Source organism: Daldinia vernicosa (genome assembly GCF_022497035.1).
Source record: "Daldinia vernicosa strain CBS 139.73 unplaced genomic scaffold F5Y00scaffold_14, whole genome shotgun sequence".
Classification (NCBI taxonomy): domain Eukaryota; kingdom Fungi; phylum Ascomycota; class Sordariomycetes; order Xylariales; family Hypoxylaceae; genus Daldinia; species Daldinia vernicosa.
Window position 1 is genome coordinate 505,035 of NW_025953930.1, and position 17,692 is coordinate 522,726.

General features: G+C 46.2%; 4 protein-coding genes across 4 annotated transcripts; 3 read left to right on the forward strand and 1 right to left on the reverse strand.

Annotated features, from left to right (window-relative positions):
* Positions 1–793: 793 nt before the first annotated feature.
* On the forward strand, positions 794–2,834 carry F5Y00DRAFT_260469 (thiamine pyrophosphate enzyme; the record flags this gene model as incomplete). The annotated part of the gene is made up of 4 exons (XM_048011020.1): positions 794–822; positions 881–920; positions 974–2,438; positions 2,545–2,834. 4 exons carry the CDS (start codon positions 794–796, stop codon positions 2,832–2,834), a joined length of 1,824 nt encoding a protein of 607 aa, XP_047866526.1.
* Positions 2,835–4,119: 1,285 nt separating this feature from the next.
* On the forward strand, positions 4,120–6,335 carry F5Y00DRAFT_232743 (chromatin remodelling complex Rsc7/Swp82 subunit-domain-containing protein). Its single transcript, XM_048007208.1, has 3 exons — positions 4,120–4,310; positions 4,445–5,447; positions 5,511–6,335. The coding sequence occupies exons 1-3, from the start codon at positions 4,259–4,261 to the stop codon at positions 5,977–5,979; spliced, it is 1,524 nt and encodes a 507-aa protein (XP_047866527.1). The 5' UTR covers positions 4,120–4,258; the 3' UTR covers positions 5,980–6,335.
* A 464-nt stretch (positions 6,336–6,799) lies between these two features.
* F5Y00DRAFT_268344 (uncharacterized protein) lies at positions 6,800–11,899 on the reverse strand (the record flags this gene model as incomplete). The annotated part of the gene is made up of 6 exons (XM_048012235.1): positions 6,800–7,486; positions 7,557–9,472; positions 9,525–9,891; positions 9,953–10,517; positions 10,569–10,844; positions 11,460–11,899. The coding sequence occupies 6 exons, from the start codon at positions 11,897–11,899 to the stop codon at positions 6,800–6,802; spliced, it is 4,251 nt and encodes a 1,416-aa protein (XP_047866528.1).
* Positions 11,900–13,169: 1,270 nt separating this feature from the next.
* Positions 13,170–15,171, forward strand: F5Y00DRAFT_232744 (FAD/NAD(P)-binding domain-containing protein). Its single transcript, XM_048007209.1, has 6 exons — positions 13,170–13,525; positions 13,585–14,044; positions 14,100–14,279; positions 14,369–14,419; positions 14,494–14,840; positions 14,895–15,171. Exons 1-6 carry the CDS (start codon positions 13,307–13,309, stop codon positions 14,976–14,978), a joined length of 1,341 nt encoding a protein of 446 aa, XP_047866529.1. The 5' UTR covers positions 13,170–13,306; the 3' UTR covers positions 14,979–15,171.
* Positions 15,172–17,692: the final 2,521 nt, after the last annotated feature.

A 17,692-nucleotide genomic window follows, 5' to 3' on the forward strand; every position in this document is an offset into this window, starting at 1 on the left:
ATGGCTGCTCATAGCAGCACCCCATAGGACATGATCACGGATCATATTATGAGAATATCTGCCGCAATGTTGTCAAACAATACAAGCCGTGTCCTAAGCCAGTTGAAGCCTTATAATATCGGACTCTCTACGTACATCCTTTTTATTTCGGGAAACACGGCTCCGTAACCGGACACTTTCGAATGTATGTAGCCCGGTATTCTACGCTTAGAAATCTTCTTAATATATGTATCTTGATGGTCAATATAAGGGGTACCACTCACAAGACAAAATGCCTTAATGAGGATGTAGTTGTCGTATTAGGTACCTACCTAGCTTCGGCATACGTTATGAAAATATAGAAATAATTGCATTACGGAAAAATAAAATTTTCAAATACAGAATTGAGACTTAATATATTTTCTTTTAATTGGGTTGTAAAGGGAGAACAAGTCGCCGGTTAGTCATCGGACGAATAATACTCTTTAATTGACAGAAGGAGTCCTAAATCCTAGCGCCTGTGCAACTAATTGTAACTAATTCATATCCGATGTCACCCGCCTTACATGGTTATAAACCTCCCCTCCTCCTATTATTCAAAGGTCACCTACCATAGTACATATTTGCTAGAATGGCTTTTCGAAGTTTGCTCGCCCGCAGGTTGGCGATAAATACCGCCCGAAGGCCATATTGTTCTCGTGCATTGAGGCCTGTCTTGCCTTTCACATGTTGGTCTCGCGCAGGAATATCGCTTACATCTACCGCCACCTATTCAACACACCAACATAGATCTCAAACATCAAAGTCAGTAGACATGGCCAAACCACAGAGTACTTCTGGACCGTATGTCCCTGATCAATTGCTAGTTACATGCTGTTCATCTAAACTAATTTTCAATTAGATATACAACCGCATTCGCCCTGTTTGAGGGGCTTTGGGAAGTAGGTGTCTCCGTTTACTTATTAGTGGCATTGTCGCTTATTATGGTCGTAAGGCTGGCATAACAGCATGCTTCGTCAATGTCGGATCAGATCATCCATCCATCATTGAGGCCATTGTCAAAGGCAAGAGAGAACGGCCCGACACTTGGCCTAGGATGATTACGTGCCCTTCTGAGGTCACCGCGATTTCGATGGCTGACGGGTATGCTCGAGTCACAGGGCGTCCGCAGGCTGTTCTTGTCCACGTCGATGTCGGAACGCAAGCCCTCGGTCAAGGAATCCATAATGCTAGCGTCGGCCGAGCCCCGGTCTTCATCTTCGCTGGCCTGTGCCCGTACACCGAGTCCGGGGAACTCCCTGGCTCCCGAACGGAGTATATGCACTGGCTGCAAGAAGCTCCGGACCAAAAGGCTATTGTACGGCAGTATTGCAGGTATACAGGCGAAGTTCGCACCGGGCTAAACATTAAACAAACAATTGGACGCGCGCTTCAGTTCGCAAGTAGCACACCCAAGGGCCCAGTTTATATCGCCGCCGCAAGAGAGGTTTTAGCTCAAGAAATCCCACCATCTTCATTAGATCAGGCGCAGTGGGTACCTGTCGGTCCAAGCGCGCTTCCAACCGATGCTATCAATGACATCTCTACGGCGCTCGTCCAAGCCGAGCGCCCGCTCATTATCACGGGATACTCCGGCCGTGATCGCCGGACGCCGGAACTTCTCGTCGCCCTGGCAGACCTTATCCCCGGTATACGCGTCCATGATACGGGCGGCAGCGACGTGTGCTTTCCTTTCAGCCACGTCGCTTCCGAAGGTTTCCGTCTTAGTTCAGACGACTGTAGTAAAGATGCAGACGTGATTTTCCTACTCGACTGTGACGTCCCCTGGATCCCGTCCCGTAACCCACCTCCGAAGGACGCTAAGATATACCACGTAGACAGCGACCCCCTAAATCAACAGATCCCCGTTTCTTTCTTCCCTGCACATGGACGCTGGAAAGCAGACAGTTTCACTGTACTCAAACAGCTGGTCGACCATATCAAGAACGATTCTTCACTTACAGAAACACTACGAGACCCCAAGTATGCAGCCCGTGGCGAGGCTCGGGCAGAAGCTCATAAAGCTCGTCTAGCGAGTATCGCTTCTCAACCGCTCTTAGGCGACCAAGAAACGCTAAATGCACATAACATTGGTAGTCTCCTGAAATCATCCCTCTCAGACTCTACGACCTATGTCGTTGAAGCAGTTACGGCTGGACAGTTACTATATGATCAAATACAGCCCAGCCGACCGGGAAGCTGGATCAATTGCGGCGGAACAGGTATCGGCTGGAGTAACGGTGCGGCGCTAGGGGTTAAGATGGCGCTAGCAGACCTAGAGAAGGAGGGAGCAGAGAAACCGAGTCTCGTGTGCCAATTAGTTGGCGATGGGAGTTTTATGTGCGCGGCGCCGTCTACTGCGCTGTGGGTAGGGAGCAAGTACAAGATCCCGATTTTAACAATCGTCTTGAACAACGGAGGTAAGTTACGTCGCGTGATCAACCCCTATACTCACCCGGGACGAATATATAACATTTGTTTAGCATTGGGTTCTGGCTAGGCTAACACACACATTTCTCACTTAAGGTTGGAAAGCCCCCCGGAACTCTACGGAACTCGTCTATCCTAACGGCCTTAGCACATCGGCGACGGACGAGGAAGTCAACGTTTCTTTCCGCCCGACACCTAATTATGCTGCTCTAGCAGAAGCGGCAGCGGGGTCGGAGGTTGGCTGGGATAATGCGGCGGAAAATGCGGACACGTGGATGAAGGGTCTGAGAGTTAGAACGGTAGGCGAGTTTAAGGAGGCACTTCGAAATGCGAGCTTGCGGGTGGCTAAGGAGGGGAAGGGGATGCTCATTGAGGTATTGATGTAGTAATGTTGGAGGGTATTTTATTTAAAAGCTGCAGCTACCAAATGGAAGGATTCTGGATTCATTATGGCAGGGCTTTACTATTACTTAGATCTCCTTCAGCGAGAATTAACTCCTAGTTCATATGCTTTACTATGTACGAAGACTAAAAACCAATGCCAACTTTATCATTCTCGATAGGGGGCGCAGTAACGGCCCCTGACTATTTACGTGCGAGATTTCCAAAGGCCGATAGATATTGGGAGGACTAACAATTAGAGTGTTTATAGTATATATATCTAAGAAGGCATCTTCTGTAGTTTGGGGATGCAGTCCAATGGAATTAGATCAAGAGGATATGTACCGGTGTCCCACTGTTTACACGAATAGGGGTAGTACCTCACCACGGAGTTGTCCCGCTGTTATATGATTAGCGGGATCGAACTTTAAAAAGACTACAATTTATATTAGGGGCAAGGCGCGACTTATTAGTGCCTTTGCTTAGGACCTGTTCATTTAATAAGATGTACCTAGTCTCTTCGTAGACTTGAAAGTAAGCTTCAAGTCAATAGAATAGGGAACATATTCAACTTATAATTACGCATTCGACTTATAATGATGCGAGTAATAAGCGGGCAATCGACCCGGGTATTATATGAAAGATTATCGATATATTTGAGACTAGATTGCGTATGTACCTAAATAATTGTAAGTCTAGGTACCTACATAGCTGTTTCGGTGGATGTCAGGTGAGCTTTCTGACAACCTACCCTGCCATATTTCCCTAGCACATCGACTCTTCTCATTCTATAAGAGAAAATAGCAAGTATGACGGACCAATTTAGAAATAGAAAGTAAATACATCAATGTACCTAGGGTAAGCAAGTCTCTATAATATCCCAGACGGTAGGTACATAGGCATACCTAGCGCATCTAGAGTGAGCTGGTATCAAATCTGAGACCTGCAGAGTTTGTAAAGGGGGAATAAAATAAGAAGTATGAATTTATTTTCCCATTAATGTGTTTTATGCCTTATCCAGGTCTTCTTAAAAGTACAAATGTATGAAGCAGAAACGTACTTAGAGGTTGTTCTAGTGAAAAGTGAGACTTTGGCGTCTATAGGTTAGGTACTTAGGTACATACAAACAAAATAAGAAATATTACATAATTGAAATTCTAGTCATGTGATTGGTGGATTTGGCTTAGCAAGACAGCTGCAAGGGCATGTACCCCGGTACCTAGATCTAAGGGAGCTAAGTTGTGCCCCATAGAAACCGCGTTAGTGTGTAAGCGCCGCGTTTTCCAACATTTCGTCAATTGAGCCTCTCCAACTTAATAGCATTCAAGTGACCCTCTATCATCAACCCGTCGCATTCTGCTCAATCTGGTCCACCTCCTTTTTTTTTTGTTAGTCCCTTTATGCGCATTGCTATCTTACAACCTTAAATATGCCTCGGCGACCCGGTCGCGCGGCCGCCAAGCGTGCTGCAGCAAAACTTGGTGAGTCGCTACAATTTTGAATTTCCTTTTCTGTTCGCGCTCTATCGAAATTCGACTCCCGCTTTCGCATCTTTTAATCCCCGAATTCCATGGTTATTTCTCCAATACATCTAACATTGGTATTAATGGCGCAGAGAATACACCGAGAGCTCTCGAGGAGATCGAAGATGAGGTAATGCCAGATGCCGACGCATCAGATGGAGAACAACAAGTAGAACCCGAGGAACCAGAAAACGAAGACGAGTCTGGTGCAGAGCCTGAGGAAAACCAAGACTCCGATGGACCATCCGTGAAGTCGCCTTCCCCTCCACCTCAGCCAGTCATTAGAAGGAGACGTCTAGGTCGTCCTCCGAAGAACAGACCGCCAGACTGGGATACCCTACCGATCGAGACTCCCCAGCGCGATCCAAATGACCCCCCAAGGCGCCGCGGTCGTGGCGGATGGAGAGGTAGAGGTGGTCGGAAGGGAGCCTCTTATCAGCCGACGCAGCAAACGATCGATAAAGAGGGCAATATGATGGATATTGTCGATGATGAGGTCGCATTACCCGAAGATCCCGAAGGAGAGACCAAAGTAGACAAAATGGGAAACTTACAGGGAGGACGCGAGTACCGTTGCCGAACGTTCACTGTTGCGGGCCGGGGAGATCGCCTTTATATGTTGTCTACCGAACCCGCCCGTTGCGTGGGATTCAGAGACTCTTACTTGTTCTTCACCAAGCACAAGCGACTTTACAAGATCATTGTGGATGATGACGAGAAACGAGACATGATCGATCGTGATATTATCCCCCATTCCTACAAGGGCCGTGCGATAGGGATCGTCACGGCCCGTTCGGTATTTCGGGAGTTTGGCGCGTTGATTATTGTCGGTGGAAAACGAATTATTGACGACTACGAAGTTGCCAAGGCCCGAGCCAAGGGTGTTGTAGAAGGCGAACTTGCTGATCCTAACGACAAGTTTGTCGAGGGTGAGGAATACAACAAGAATCAGTATGTCGCTTGGCACGGTGCCAGCGCTGTTTACCACTCAGGGGCTCCCTCTGTTCCCACTCAAAACGGCAAAGTAGACATTAAAAAGAGGCGAGTGAACGTTACAGATATCAACTGGCAATTTGAGCATGCCCGTGAGGCGAGGTACGTTATCATCCTGTTCATTAGCACTCGAGGATCATTCAAGATTATTAACTGGTCTTCTAGCCGTTTCAATGCTGAAATAGGCGCCATTCGACGCATGAATCTATCCGGTGTCTACGACGTTCACACAAATATGTTACAATATCCCGCCATTATGCAGCCTACGCGTGCGAAAATTGAGCAAGTTGCAGATTCTTCCGCCCCGACTGGTAGCGTTCGCTTTCCGCCGCTGGACCCGAAGATTCCTCGTAACTTCAAGGTTATCGATGCGTACATGGAGACGCCCCCTGCTACCCTCCCGTCTGCCGTATATGAGCAGCATGAGATACCAGCCTTCCTAGCTGACTTCCAAGGGCTCGGAGCCGTACCGAAAGATGTCTTGGATGAATTGCCAGCTGAATGCCGAGAAGCGTTCGAGAAAGCACGGGATAGGGAGATTTCTTGGAAATCGAAGTGGGGCCCTGAGGCAATCATGGCCCACCGTAGACCTCCTATTATCGATGCTGCGATCGTCCCCTATAGCAGGATGTGAGATTGCTGCGGTTTATGGTCTCGATCTGCAGGTAGTGGCACGTGCTTCTTAAAGCAGTTTTGTTCCATAATCGCCTTTCTGGCAGACTATAGAAAGACTACATCCTGGCATTTCCGTATTGTTTATGGGTGCGCAGTCGCAGCTTCATGATGTAAGAGTAGTACAGCCAGGGCGTTTTAGGTCGCGAAGAGACACGGTAGGATGTTTGTTGTCTTAGGTAGACGCGGCGAAGTTGGCATCGACTGGTAACTGGGCGTTTAGCTTTATTATTAGATTCACTGCATCTGTGATATCAGGGTGTAGTCCTAATTGATTCATTTAGCTAATCTTTACCGTTTTTGGTGGTCTCTCCAGTGTCAGTTTAGAAATAATTTCGGCTTAGGAGCTCCTATGTTGAAGTCTATATTTTATATGTATATCACCATACCGTTAGTTCCTGCTGGCGCTCGTTACGAAAGTCATTAACCGAATCGTATCTCATTTGATGTATCTTGATTAATGTAAATGAAATCCCCAGTTCTCTAAGATATGTGAATCTCGAGAAGAATCTACCGATGCCCCTTAGTCTACACCACGCCAGCTCACTATCATTCAAATGAGTTTGTACCTCTTCACTCAATCCTAATAAACAGATAAAGCTCATCGTAGATTATACATAATTCGTGACTCTATTTCCTCCCGCCGAGGGGAGCATTAGATTGGGTAACCCATACGCTGGATTTGAAAAGAATAAGAAAGGAGCATTCAATATGCCCCGAAAGACGAATATCATACATTAGACCAACAAGACATTTAATTTTAGAGTTCTCATAGCTCTATCTTAACCTTGCCGCCGACGTCTTTTTCGTGCGGTAGCCGCTTGCCGCACCCTTGCTTGGGGAGGTCTATAATCACGACGGCTTCGAGATGGGGAGCTTTGACGAAGCGATGGCCCGGTATCATGTTCCCTGTCTAATAGGCGGGGGCTTGTGCCATAGTTCTGACGTTGGACGTATTTTGGCTTTGTATGGTCCCAAGCAGGGAAACCATAGTCTTCAAAAACCTGTGTACCAAGCCCGTTCTTTTCCAGATTATGGATGTATATATTCCACTCCGTACTTGTCGTTGTCCGTAATAAACCACCATATTTGATCAATAGCAATGATAACTCGTGGAGATACCCGGGGCTTGGCGGATGTACTGTCACATTATTTAGGATATAATCCAATGGTGACCGACCCAAAGCGTCCTGGGCGTTAGGGTTTGCTCCTCGCTCCAACAATTTGGCGGCAATATCAGGAGGGCTCATGTGCAAAATCGTGCCAGAACTAAACCCATATAAGTTCACATTTTCCGCACTAGAAACACGGTCCAAATCAATAAGTATCTCGGTGTCTTTTAGTTGGCTTACTAAGTCACTGGCTATGTCGCTGCGGTATTCGTCTAGCTCTCCGAGCGGCCTGCGGCGTGGGCCATCGCGAACATCTCCGATCCACATCGCACAGAAAAGCTGGCCAAGGCCAAGTCCCTTTTGACAGAAAAGACTGTACTAGTTTCCTATGATCGTAGGATGTTCGATCAATATTAATGCTTTCCACAATGCTGCTGATAAGTCTGGTCGAGTTTGCGAAAGCCCTGCTCTCCGCCTTGTACGCATCCTCAAAGTAGAGTTGGAGGCCGGCGAACGCAGCAAAATGCACAACGTCCGGGGTACAGGCAAAAAATGTATATTGACTTACACCCGTCGTTCTTTCGGCTTCACGAGCGTGGAAAGAAAACATCCGAGAAGTATTTATGCTTATGCTCGTGTTATAATCTAAAGTGCCGTAGTGTAGGAAGAAGTATTTTGCTAGGAATGAATGGCCATTCTCTACTGTTACACTTGTGCGATTGCTTCCAAGTACCAAATGTCGAAACTGTGGTGTCTCAATGAAATCCTTGACGGTTTGGTGCATAAGCTGAACAGTCGCGAAATCAGATATATGCTCTGGAAATTTATCCACCAACCCTCCAGAGACTTTTCTAACAAACTGTTCGGCCTGGGAACCATCTTGAAATATTTGGATTTGCTGCCATTGGTCATTACCAGGGCATATCTTGGCTGTGGAATATGCCGCAATCATGTAAAGCTCGTGGACTGTAAGAGCATTTCCAGTTCTTCTGGCTAGGCATTCTAGGACGACATAGGTGTCCCACCGAGCTGCCAGTGGAATGCGTTCAATAATAGCTGTGTAATATTCCTCGAGCTCATCCGGCATGGAATCGAGGGCTATACGTAAATCATTCTCGGCTGAATCTTTGGTATGGTTATGCTCTCTCATAATTCGGAAAAGATCGCATAGGACGAGTTTCACCCAAAGGAAAACACCACGAGAACGAGTTACAATATCCTCAACAAATAGAAGCAGACACCCAGGTGTCTGGAAATTATTGCATATAGACGAGGTGCAATAGTTGCGAATATCGCCCTTGGTGTGTTCGTGGATTCTGAATCCCAAGGAAGTTTCGAACTCCTTTTGAAACACGTCCCAGTGCCGGCTCGAGAATAAAATTCTAACCTTGGTCCTCGGAAAACTCGCGTCCTGAATAAGGTCTTTGAGGAATCCTGAAATAAATTCCGGACGCCCGTCATATTCATCCAAGGCGTCTAGAAGGAAAAAGAGATCCAAGTCGAACAGTGTCTGGGAACATATCCGAAGAAGGATATCTTCCAGTCTTGACTTGGTCCATTCTTCGTTCTGAATCTTGCTTTGGATATCTATACGTGATTCATGTCGCTTCACGAGATTTTTTATACCATTTCCAACCTCGTTTGACAATTGCTCTTGTATCTCTTCACCTATAATTTGGTGGTTTTCAACACCCGACTCTAGTCGACGATTATCGGATGTTCTTCTATGAGTATTAAGCTGCTCACTATATTTCATAAGTAATTTATTAATCTCAGCTTCTAGATTAATGTGAACGGGTCGAGGTAGAGATGGACGAAGGTCTAAGCTTCGTATAATCTTTTCGATATCCTGGGCTAGCAATGCACTCTCAGTGATATTGCATAGTTTCGTTAATTGAAGGATATCAAGTTGCAGGCTTCCAAGTCCATTCATCTTTACTCGCTTGAGATACTCCTCGTCGAATGCCGATCGGATTACCTCAAAAATCGCCTCTTCTGCTTCCAGAATCTGGCTGATGATGCTTCGTAAAAGTCCCTCAAAGGATCTTTGAATATGATTGCCACGGTGATGGAAAAAAAAGGTAGGCATAATTTGCCGAGCTCTGGAATTCCACTTGTGTAGAAGTTCGGTAGTTCTCTGATCGTTATGAATAAACTTCATCATCGTAGACTTCCCAGACCCTGGTTTGCCGCTAATCCAAAAAATTCCTTCTCCCCTTCGCAGCCATTCGGACATACCAATAGTAGTATCGTCATATACCCAGTCGAAAGTGTAAGTAGCAGCAGGATCGATTTGTTGCATACGCAAATCACGCTCCGGCGCGCGTAGAGATCTTAAAATTACTATAACATAAGTGTCAACAGCGTAGCTTGCAATGTATAAATGCATCCATACCTTGATTGTCCCACACAATAGGGTCGTGAATCCATGCCCGATTTTCAACACCATTTACGACCAATTGCTGGTTCTGCATACTCTGCGTGCGATCATCAGGAATACCTCTGCTGTCGGTCGAAACACTACTCAGGGCAATACCTAAGCCCGTCTGATCGAAGACTGGGCGTATTCCACATATTTTTGCCAGCCTATCCACAATTATGCGGACTCTATAGTCACCATGGGTGAATTTCACGATGTCAGAATGGTTTTCGTCAATCTGAATTGTCAGTGAAGGATCTTCATAACAACGTCCTCCCGTGGCAGAGCCTCGAGTTACTAGCACCGTTTCTGGCCCTGATCTGCTAGAGCTGTTCCTCGAAGACTAACATATAAAAGTTAGCATAACCTGACACTTGAATCAATTGGGTATCTACCCGACATACTGCAACTGTCGGCGTCATTTTCGTCTCATACGCCCAAAACATTTTCAACGTTCGCACAAAGGAAACTCCTGAAAACTGCTTTTCAAGCTGGGAGAGATAGTTTGACTCGGTTGAAATCTCGGTAACGAGTGCCTCTTTATTCGGTTGGTCTCCCAGCATTCTGAATATATCATGTATGGCCATACCTTGACTCGGTACGCCAAAAAAGATGGCCCCCTGAACTAAGTTAGCGATAGATGCTTGCTGCTGTCCAGCTCCAGCAAGCATCAACAATGACTCCTTCAGAATAACACCACCAAGGCTATGTGCAAGAAATAAAAGCGGTTTTGCTGTAGGCGAGGTCCATCCATCTGCTTGTAAGACAACAATGAATGAGTTCGCGAGGTCAGAGACCCTCTGGAAAGATGTACTTGGACGAAGAGTCGTATCATAACCGTACAGAATAAACCGCACTGTTGGGAGAAACTGAGGTAATTCATCTCGGATCCACATGAAGGACTTGTCTCTCCCATGGGGCTGCCATGAGCCAAAGGGGTGGCTTGCGAGGCCAGAAATAGCGATACAGCTACACGATCAGATTAGCTGCACATAAGGTACTATTTAGATGACAACATACTCGTATTGATGGTTCTCAGCGGCTACTTCATTAAGTGGGGTGAGACCACGGAAATGGCTATCAAGAATGAGAGGGTTTGCCAGCGCAGGATGCATAAATGTCCATTCGCCATTATTAGAGTTAAAGCGAGTTATATGGTCGCCTTTCTCGAATGTCAAGGTCGCTGTCTTAGTGGGCGGTCGTTCCCATGGATCGACTGCACAAGCTAGGGAGGAGATGCGGATATCTTGGGGTGAGGCTCCGATACATATCGAGACAAGCTCGGTAGCAGACTGCCTATCCACATGACTAGGTAAGTTACGAAGTCGATACACTTTAGTTTTCTCCGCTGGAGTTGCCATTATGATGGAACCCCTGACTTTGACTCTTCATGATGCTAATGCTAACTACCTCTCTCAATTCTTATAAATTGTCTACCATCAGGGCGGCAGTGTTGAGGTGGGAATGAGGCTGAGCGTCGGGCACTAATGACGTGGGCCAATGGGCTTGGGGATATAAGCGAAGCTGATAACTCTCGAAGAGGCCTACATACCGACCTATGCATATGCATGTATAGGACGTATAAAACAGCTTTGCGAGAATTCGTAAAACAAGTAACGTAGAAATATTTAGGAGGCAGGTTAGGTACCTAATATACTAGCATAGAAAGTGATTTCCCCTGAATATTAACTAAATCACATCAGCCGAGAGTTACTATTTCTAACCGTACCGTTCAAATAGTATACCTTATACAGTACCTCCCCCTTTAACACTGCACTAGGCTCGACGTTTCTTAAAGCTTTAAATTCGGGCACCTCGCCGGGTCCTGATAAAATCTCCCACCCAACTTCTTCACCACATCACACCTCTCCTCCATACTAAGCGCATTCCAGACGGGCACCAGGTACGTACCTATATGATACGTCGTTTTTGCGCGCCACGACCACCCATACGCCTACCCCGCTCTCAGGCCACGCCGCAACCACCGTTGTCTTCCCCCACAGGTTTTCCGGGTTGAATATCTTCGTAGTCTTGTACTCGTCGGTACTCGTAAACCGCCACGCGCCAAGCATTCTCATGCGGGCGCATTGCTGATCCTCAGCTGTGGGATCTTCGGAGCGCTCGGCGGGGTCAAATCGAGACAGCTGTAGGAATAGGAGGTCGACGCCGCTGGAGTGCGGCGAAACGAGAAAGCCGCCGGATGAGGGGTAGCTGCATACCCCAGTCGAATGAGTGCCGAAGACAACGCGGCGCGTTTCCGGTTCCGGGACGTCCCAGTCCGTGTCGTCCTCTCGGCTATTCTCGTCCGGTAAGGACCGGCTCGCACCGAAAAGGGGCCAGAAACCGAACATGATTGAATGTCATAAATTTTCGAGAGCTGGGCAAACGAGTTGATTTTGTAGATAATAATATCTCTTTCGAAATGCGATGCGATGTCGTACTATGGCCTTTTAATAGATTATATAGCCGACTCGTGATTTCTACTAGTGAAGTGTATAATACGCGGGCAACACGGTAGTATGTAAGGATGCCGGTGACAATAAAATAAAATAAAGTTTCTTTCTTCATATTATCCGTTAGATGCTCTTAGTAGAAGTAGAATGTATATATACCTCTTCTACTCGAACTGAATGTCGGTGCCTGATATTAAACAACCGGCCAGATCGATGGATCCGAGGGAACAATATCACGGCGGAAACGATGCGAGATAAGTCAACAAGGACTTCCGTGCCGTACCACTGCATAATGATTCATCCAAAAGAGTGCGTATACTTAGCATCTCATTTATGTTGAAATGAGTACCTAAGGTAGCCAAGGGATTACTTCCACGTATAGTACATGGCTTCCCGGAGTCGAATGCATAGCTAATATAAGAAGAACCTCCCTCTTCGCTCATACAGTTAATGGACTAAGTCAATATACTACGGCTAATCTGCCGTATCTTTTAGCAATTGAATTATCTTAAAGTTTCTGAATAAATGTTTAAACCAAATAGACACGCCACTTTGACATGTTATGAGTGACATAAGACTGTTTCTCAAAAAGCTAGGGTAGATCTATTAGTTGATAAAGTTTAACTGAGCATTGATATTTACTCTATAAGGAAAGGCATTTTCTATGCTTGCACCAATAAGACGTTATGTAGAGAAGTTTGCTTCACAGCCAGTTGTCAATTGAGACTATAAATTACAGTACGTATATAGGAGACATGTTTGTAACTGCGTTAAGCCAATGATTTATAAACAGCAAAGCACCTCTTACCGTAACCTTACCCGAGAGCCGTGCCGGTAATATATAAGTTTCAACCAACTTTAAAACAAGAAGAATTATTCGGCCCACGGTGTTCCTTTATATTTCTTCCCGCATTTGACCTTTACACTCGTCCTCAACATACATACAATTCTGGTAGTCTTTAAATTTATTTGTTTAATTTATCTAAACCTAACGATAACGATATTCGGCTAACTTGTAAACTTAAAAGGATATCGTATCTAATTCCCAGATGAAGTTGGCGGATCCGTACGATTGTGGTTCTATATTTGTGTAGACGGCAAACCTGATTGGTCGCACTAAAGCAAATAGGCAATAAATAAGACTGAGACCAGTATTGCGTGCTTTCACGTGACCACCATTTCTTCTTATTGACCAAACTAATAAATACAACTTGCTGATAATCAGCGTGCAGTCTCGGATGAGTGGTAGATATCTCAGTTTCCCCTTGCCCAATCAAAAGCTCTATCCTGACATAATAATCAAAAATGGCTGGAGTCAGTCTACTTCGCCCACTTGCTCGGGTCCCGGTCAGGAGGTTAGCGAGAACCTACGCAACCTCGATACCATCCAAGGCCCACCATCGTGTAGTTATCGTTGGCGGAGGTACAGCTGGAGTTACTGTCGCCGCCCAGTTGCAACGTAGTACGGATTTTGAGAATAAAGATATCGCCATCTTAGACCCTGCACAAACCCACCACTACCAAGTAAGCAGTCTTCTTCATTCCTATTCCTATTATACCTTGAGTTACTAACATCGAAATAGCCAGGATGGACGCTTGTTGGTTCCGGAGTGAGGACCCTTCCAGACATGCACCGGCCCATGTCTGAAATAATTCCAGAGGGCGTGAAACACTATCCTCTGCGTGTGTCCACGTTTGATCCCGCAAACAACGCAATCAAAACATCCGAAGGAGTTGACGTGTCATATGACTATCTAATAGTAGCCCCAGGCCTAGAGACAAACTTTGCTGGCGTGTCGGGTCTCGAGCAAGCTCTACAAGATCCCGCCAGCCAGGTATCATCCATCTACTCGGAGAAGACGGTGGAGCAGGTATGGAAGAACATACAAGCTTTCAAGAAAGGACCAGCTATCTTCACCCAGCCTGCTGGTGTTATTAAATGTGCTGGCGCTCCCCAGAAGATTATGTGGATGGCTCATTCACAGTGGAAACGGGATGGCGTACGAGACAATATTAACATCACCTTCGCAACTGGTGCCCCTGGTAAGAAAACCAGCGTTTCGTATCAAATCTACCGACCTATATTAACGCCGTTTAGTCATGTTTGCCGTCCCGAAGTATTCGCAAGCGCTTGAAGATCTGCGCAAGCAGCGTAATGTCGAAGGCCTTTTCCAACATAACCTAGTTAAAGTAGACCCAAAGAACAAGGTGGCAACATTTAAGAACTTAGCAGACGGTGCTAATGGAGCACTTGTTGAGAGAGAGTTCGGCTTTCTACGTAAGCTTTCACCAATCCCCCTGGTCCACCACCCCCCTTTTCTCACTGGACATGTTAAATATAACAATCGCTAACTCAAACGTTTATAGATGTGGTACCTCCCCAAAAGCCCTGGGACTGGGTTGCTAAATCTCAACTAGGTAAGTATCCTACAAGAAACTCTCATTACGATGGGTGTTATGTCAAAGATGGCTAATTTTGCTTCTCGCCATAGCGGATGCCGCGGGTTGGGTTGATGTGGATAAGTCCACTACGCAACATACCAAGTACAAGAACGTTTTCTCTCTTGGCGATGCGTCGAGTCTTCCAAACAGCAAAACCGCAGCTGCTATCACATCGCAGACGCCAGTTCTAATAGACAACCTTTTGGCGGTTATGAAAGGCAAGGAGCCCAAGGCGTCGTATGACGGCTACGCCAGCTGCCCCTTATTGACCGGTCACAATGAGCTTATGCTCTGCGAGTTCAAGTATGGCGGTGTACCCAAGGAGACATTTGCAAATATATTAGGTGGCCAGGAGCAGCCCAGTCGGTTATTCTACCATTTGAAGAAGGATTTCTTCGTAAGTCGCCCAGGAGTCCCCAATTCAGAAATACTCTCACTAACTAGCTCATAGCCATACGTATACTGGAACTACTATGTAAAAGGTCTCTGGTTTGGTCCAAGCGGGTTTTTCCGCCCTAATACGACAGCAAGTTGAATTTAGATTCGACTATTCAGGTGGTGGGCAATAAATACATTAACAGACAAATCCATAATGATTTCTAAAGTACTTCCTTCGCTTTGACCTGGCTTAGACGCTCTGCGCTTGTGTAGAGTATTAGGAGGCGTATAATAAATGCAACTAAACACATTTGCAGCGATTGGCCTATTATGAAGTACGGAATACGCGCATACATTTATCTCCCAGTTTTGATTGCATGACCAAGCGTTTTAGTGCTATTAGATCTGACGTAAGAATTATACAAGATTCGCGAAACAGCTGCATGATGGGTAGGGTGGTGGAAGTGTCCTACATACAACACGCGGTGGTACCCAGGATCAGCGCGATGAAAGGGGCTAGGGGGGACATAATCGCTGGGCGAGAACCTTACCGGATACCTTAATAGCTGACTACATAAGACGTCTCACTACTCTCGACCATAGACTGGCCCAAACTAGGCGTTGTATCTACCGCAATATCCGGGCTTTCCAGCCAATTCCCAAGTAGCCCGATACTATCGAGTTCCCTGCCCCATGTGCTGATATTTCGGGGAGACAGAGTCGTCGGCCGACTTGCTGTACAGTACAATAGCTGTCAATCTTTGCCGATAGGGGTAATAGACATCAAGCCACTAAGCAACCTATAGGCACATGGCCTTTGACAACTTTGAGTGCAGGTTGCATTATTCACTCAATAGTGTAATTTTTAATTCTATGAATTGGCCGATGGATTTCAGCTAGCCGTTTTGAGATTATACCTCCGAAGCATTCTTACGGATATCTAGTATCTATCACTGCAGCACTGGTCTGCTATATGTAGCATAAACCTCGAAATGAAGAGCACGTATGTAACTGGACTGGCTTGGCATAACCCCTCCGTAGGGCCAATATTAACAATTGGCATATCATAAGCTGTTCGGTATTTGTATTTGTCATAGTAGTAGTGGTGATTCGTGGTGCTGTTACTGTTACTGTTACTATCCCGAAGTTCAGAAATTATAATCCACTTTAATATAAATGTAAGCAAAAAAAGGCCTTAGCTCTAACAGGTAAACACCTATCGGGCCGCCCCCGAAGACGCTATCCCCGGAAGCTAGTTGAACTTGACGCTAAATGTTGGTGTGTTGGTTGTTAATTCATTGTTTATTGTTTATAACCTACCCGATATCTCTGTAAGGGTCCCAACGCCCACTCCAGCAGCAGCTCGAGCCCGAATGCGACAGATGGTCGGCCCGTGAGCAAACCGGGGAATAAATGTTTCGGATGGCCTCGGAACCAAGCCGTACAACCCGTTTCTCTCACCTGGAAACCATTACGTAGCGGAGCGGTGAGTAACCACATCCTGGTAACTCGCATGCATGTCAGATATTTGCGACGTCTTGGATAGGCCCGTAGGAGATTTTTTTTTTTTGTCACGCCGAGAGCGTACATAGTACGTATCGTCCCAACGAAAGGGTAGCGAGTAACTAACCCAGGCGGGAAGGAGAAAACGAAGGTGCGCGCTAATCGCGAATCGCTGCTGTTCGTAGGTGTGAATAGCTACCTAGGTAACATACCTAGGTCAGTATACCCTTACACTCCATATCACTTGACGTCTCAATGTAATGCTGCAACGTGAAATAACCTAACGGGAAAATAGTTTGCCTAGCACGATGCATTTGCAGGGGAGGCAAATATGGTCCATGTCCATTAGCTAGCTTCAACGGGCCGGCCTGCAAAGTCGGCTGGAAATGCTACCGTGTTCGTGGTCCCTACTCCTTTCAGCTGGTCGGGGCACCCCAATGAAACGTTGGGGATGAATAGGGTTAGCTATGTGCAAAGCATCGAGTTCAGACGCTCTCTAACCGCATACGCTTCTTACGAAAGCCCAGCATCAAAACAATAGACCAAGTTGAACTGCGTTAGACGTATGCAATAAGTCCTCGGCAGGATCTTGTAATTTCCCAAAGCCTTGTTTTCAATTTGCGCGAATCTTTCTTACATCTGGCCTAGGTTCTTTTGTATTTTGCCCGTGGGGTATTCGGAGGATCCGGTACACGTCCCTGTACGTCCCGGGATATTCTTCACGTGGATGGGACATGCATTGCGTGCCCAGCATGTGATGGAGATGTTCCCATTAGCCATTAATTCCGACGTCGTTAATAATTCTAGCTCTATACATAATACGATCCAACAACGGTCCTCGACTGATGATGTCCGATTCTTAACCCTTGAGCTCATAAAAATTGGACCCAAATTCGATCTTGAAACCTACGGGCCAACCCCTATTCTGACAGCCCCGGCCAGCAACAGGTTCAGCCCGCCAGGTAGAAGCATTTCCGAAGCGTTACCAAGAGATCGATAGGGGCCTAGTTACGAGAGGGGCTGATAATGAGGATAAAAAGCTAGGACCAGATATCCAGGTTGAACGGTCCTATATGTGGATCTGGGTATGCTCAAAATAACCAGTATCCACTCAGGTTACGAAAACAAACGGGGTTGGGACTGCTGGACTCGTAAACTAGTCCGAATTCTTCTTCTCCGTTGGCTCACATTCACGTATAGCCCTGTCGACAGAATCGTGACTTGAATCGGTAAGTCGAAGTTGGCGTAACCAACTGAATTCCTACCAGATTCAGTGACATTATCGTCTACCTACATACTAGATAAATTACATATAAGAAGCCAGGATGTCTCTCCATACCTCTCTACCGAATGCAAGATTGCCAAGAC

What these genes read in the sequence shown, in the direction of transcription:
- F5Y00DRAFT_232743 (XM_048007208.1), top strand. Translation starts at nt 4,259, where the DNA reads ATGCCTCGGCGACCCGGTCGCGCGGCCGCCAAGCGTGCTGCAGCAAAA. An exon ending in GCGTGCTGCAGCAAAACTTG is followed by an intron (nt 4,311 to 4,444) that starts GTGAGTCGCTAC and finishes TTAATGGCGCAG; the next exon opens with AGAATACACCGAGAGCTCTC. An exon ending in GAGCATGCCCGTGAGGCGAG is followed by an intron (nt 5,448 to 5,510) that starts GTACGTTATCAT and finishes CTGGTCTTCTAG; the next exon opens with CCGTTTCAATGCTGAAATAG.
- F5Y00DRAFT_232744 (XM_048007209.1), top strand. Translation starts at nt 13,307, where the DNA reads ATGGCTGGAGTCAGTCTACTTCGCCCACTTGCTCGGGTCCCGGTCAGG. An exon ending in CACAAACCCACCACTACCAA is followed by an intron (nt 13,526 to 13,584) that starts GTAAGCAGTCTT and finishes ACATCGAAATAG; the next exon opens with CCAGGATGGACGCTTGTTGG. An exon ending in ATTTGAAGAAGGATTTCTTC is followed by an intron (nt 14,841 to 14,894) that starts GTAAGTCGCCCA and finishes ACTAGCTCATAG; the next exon opens with CCATACGTATACTGGAACTA.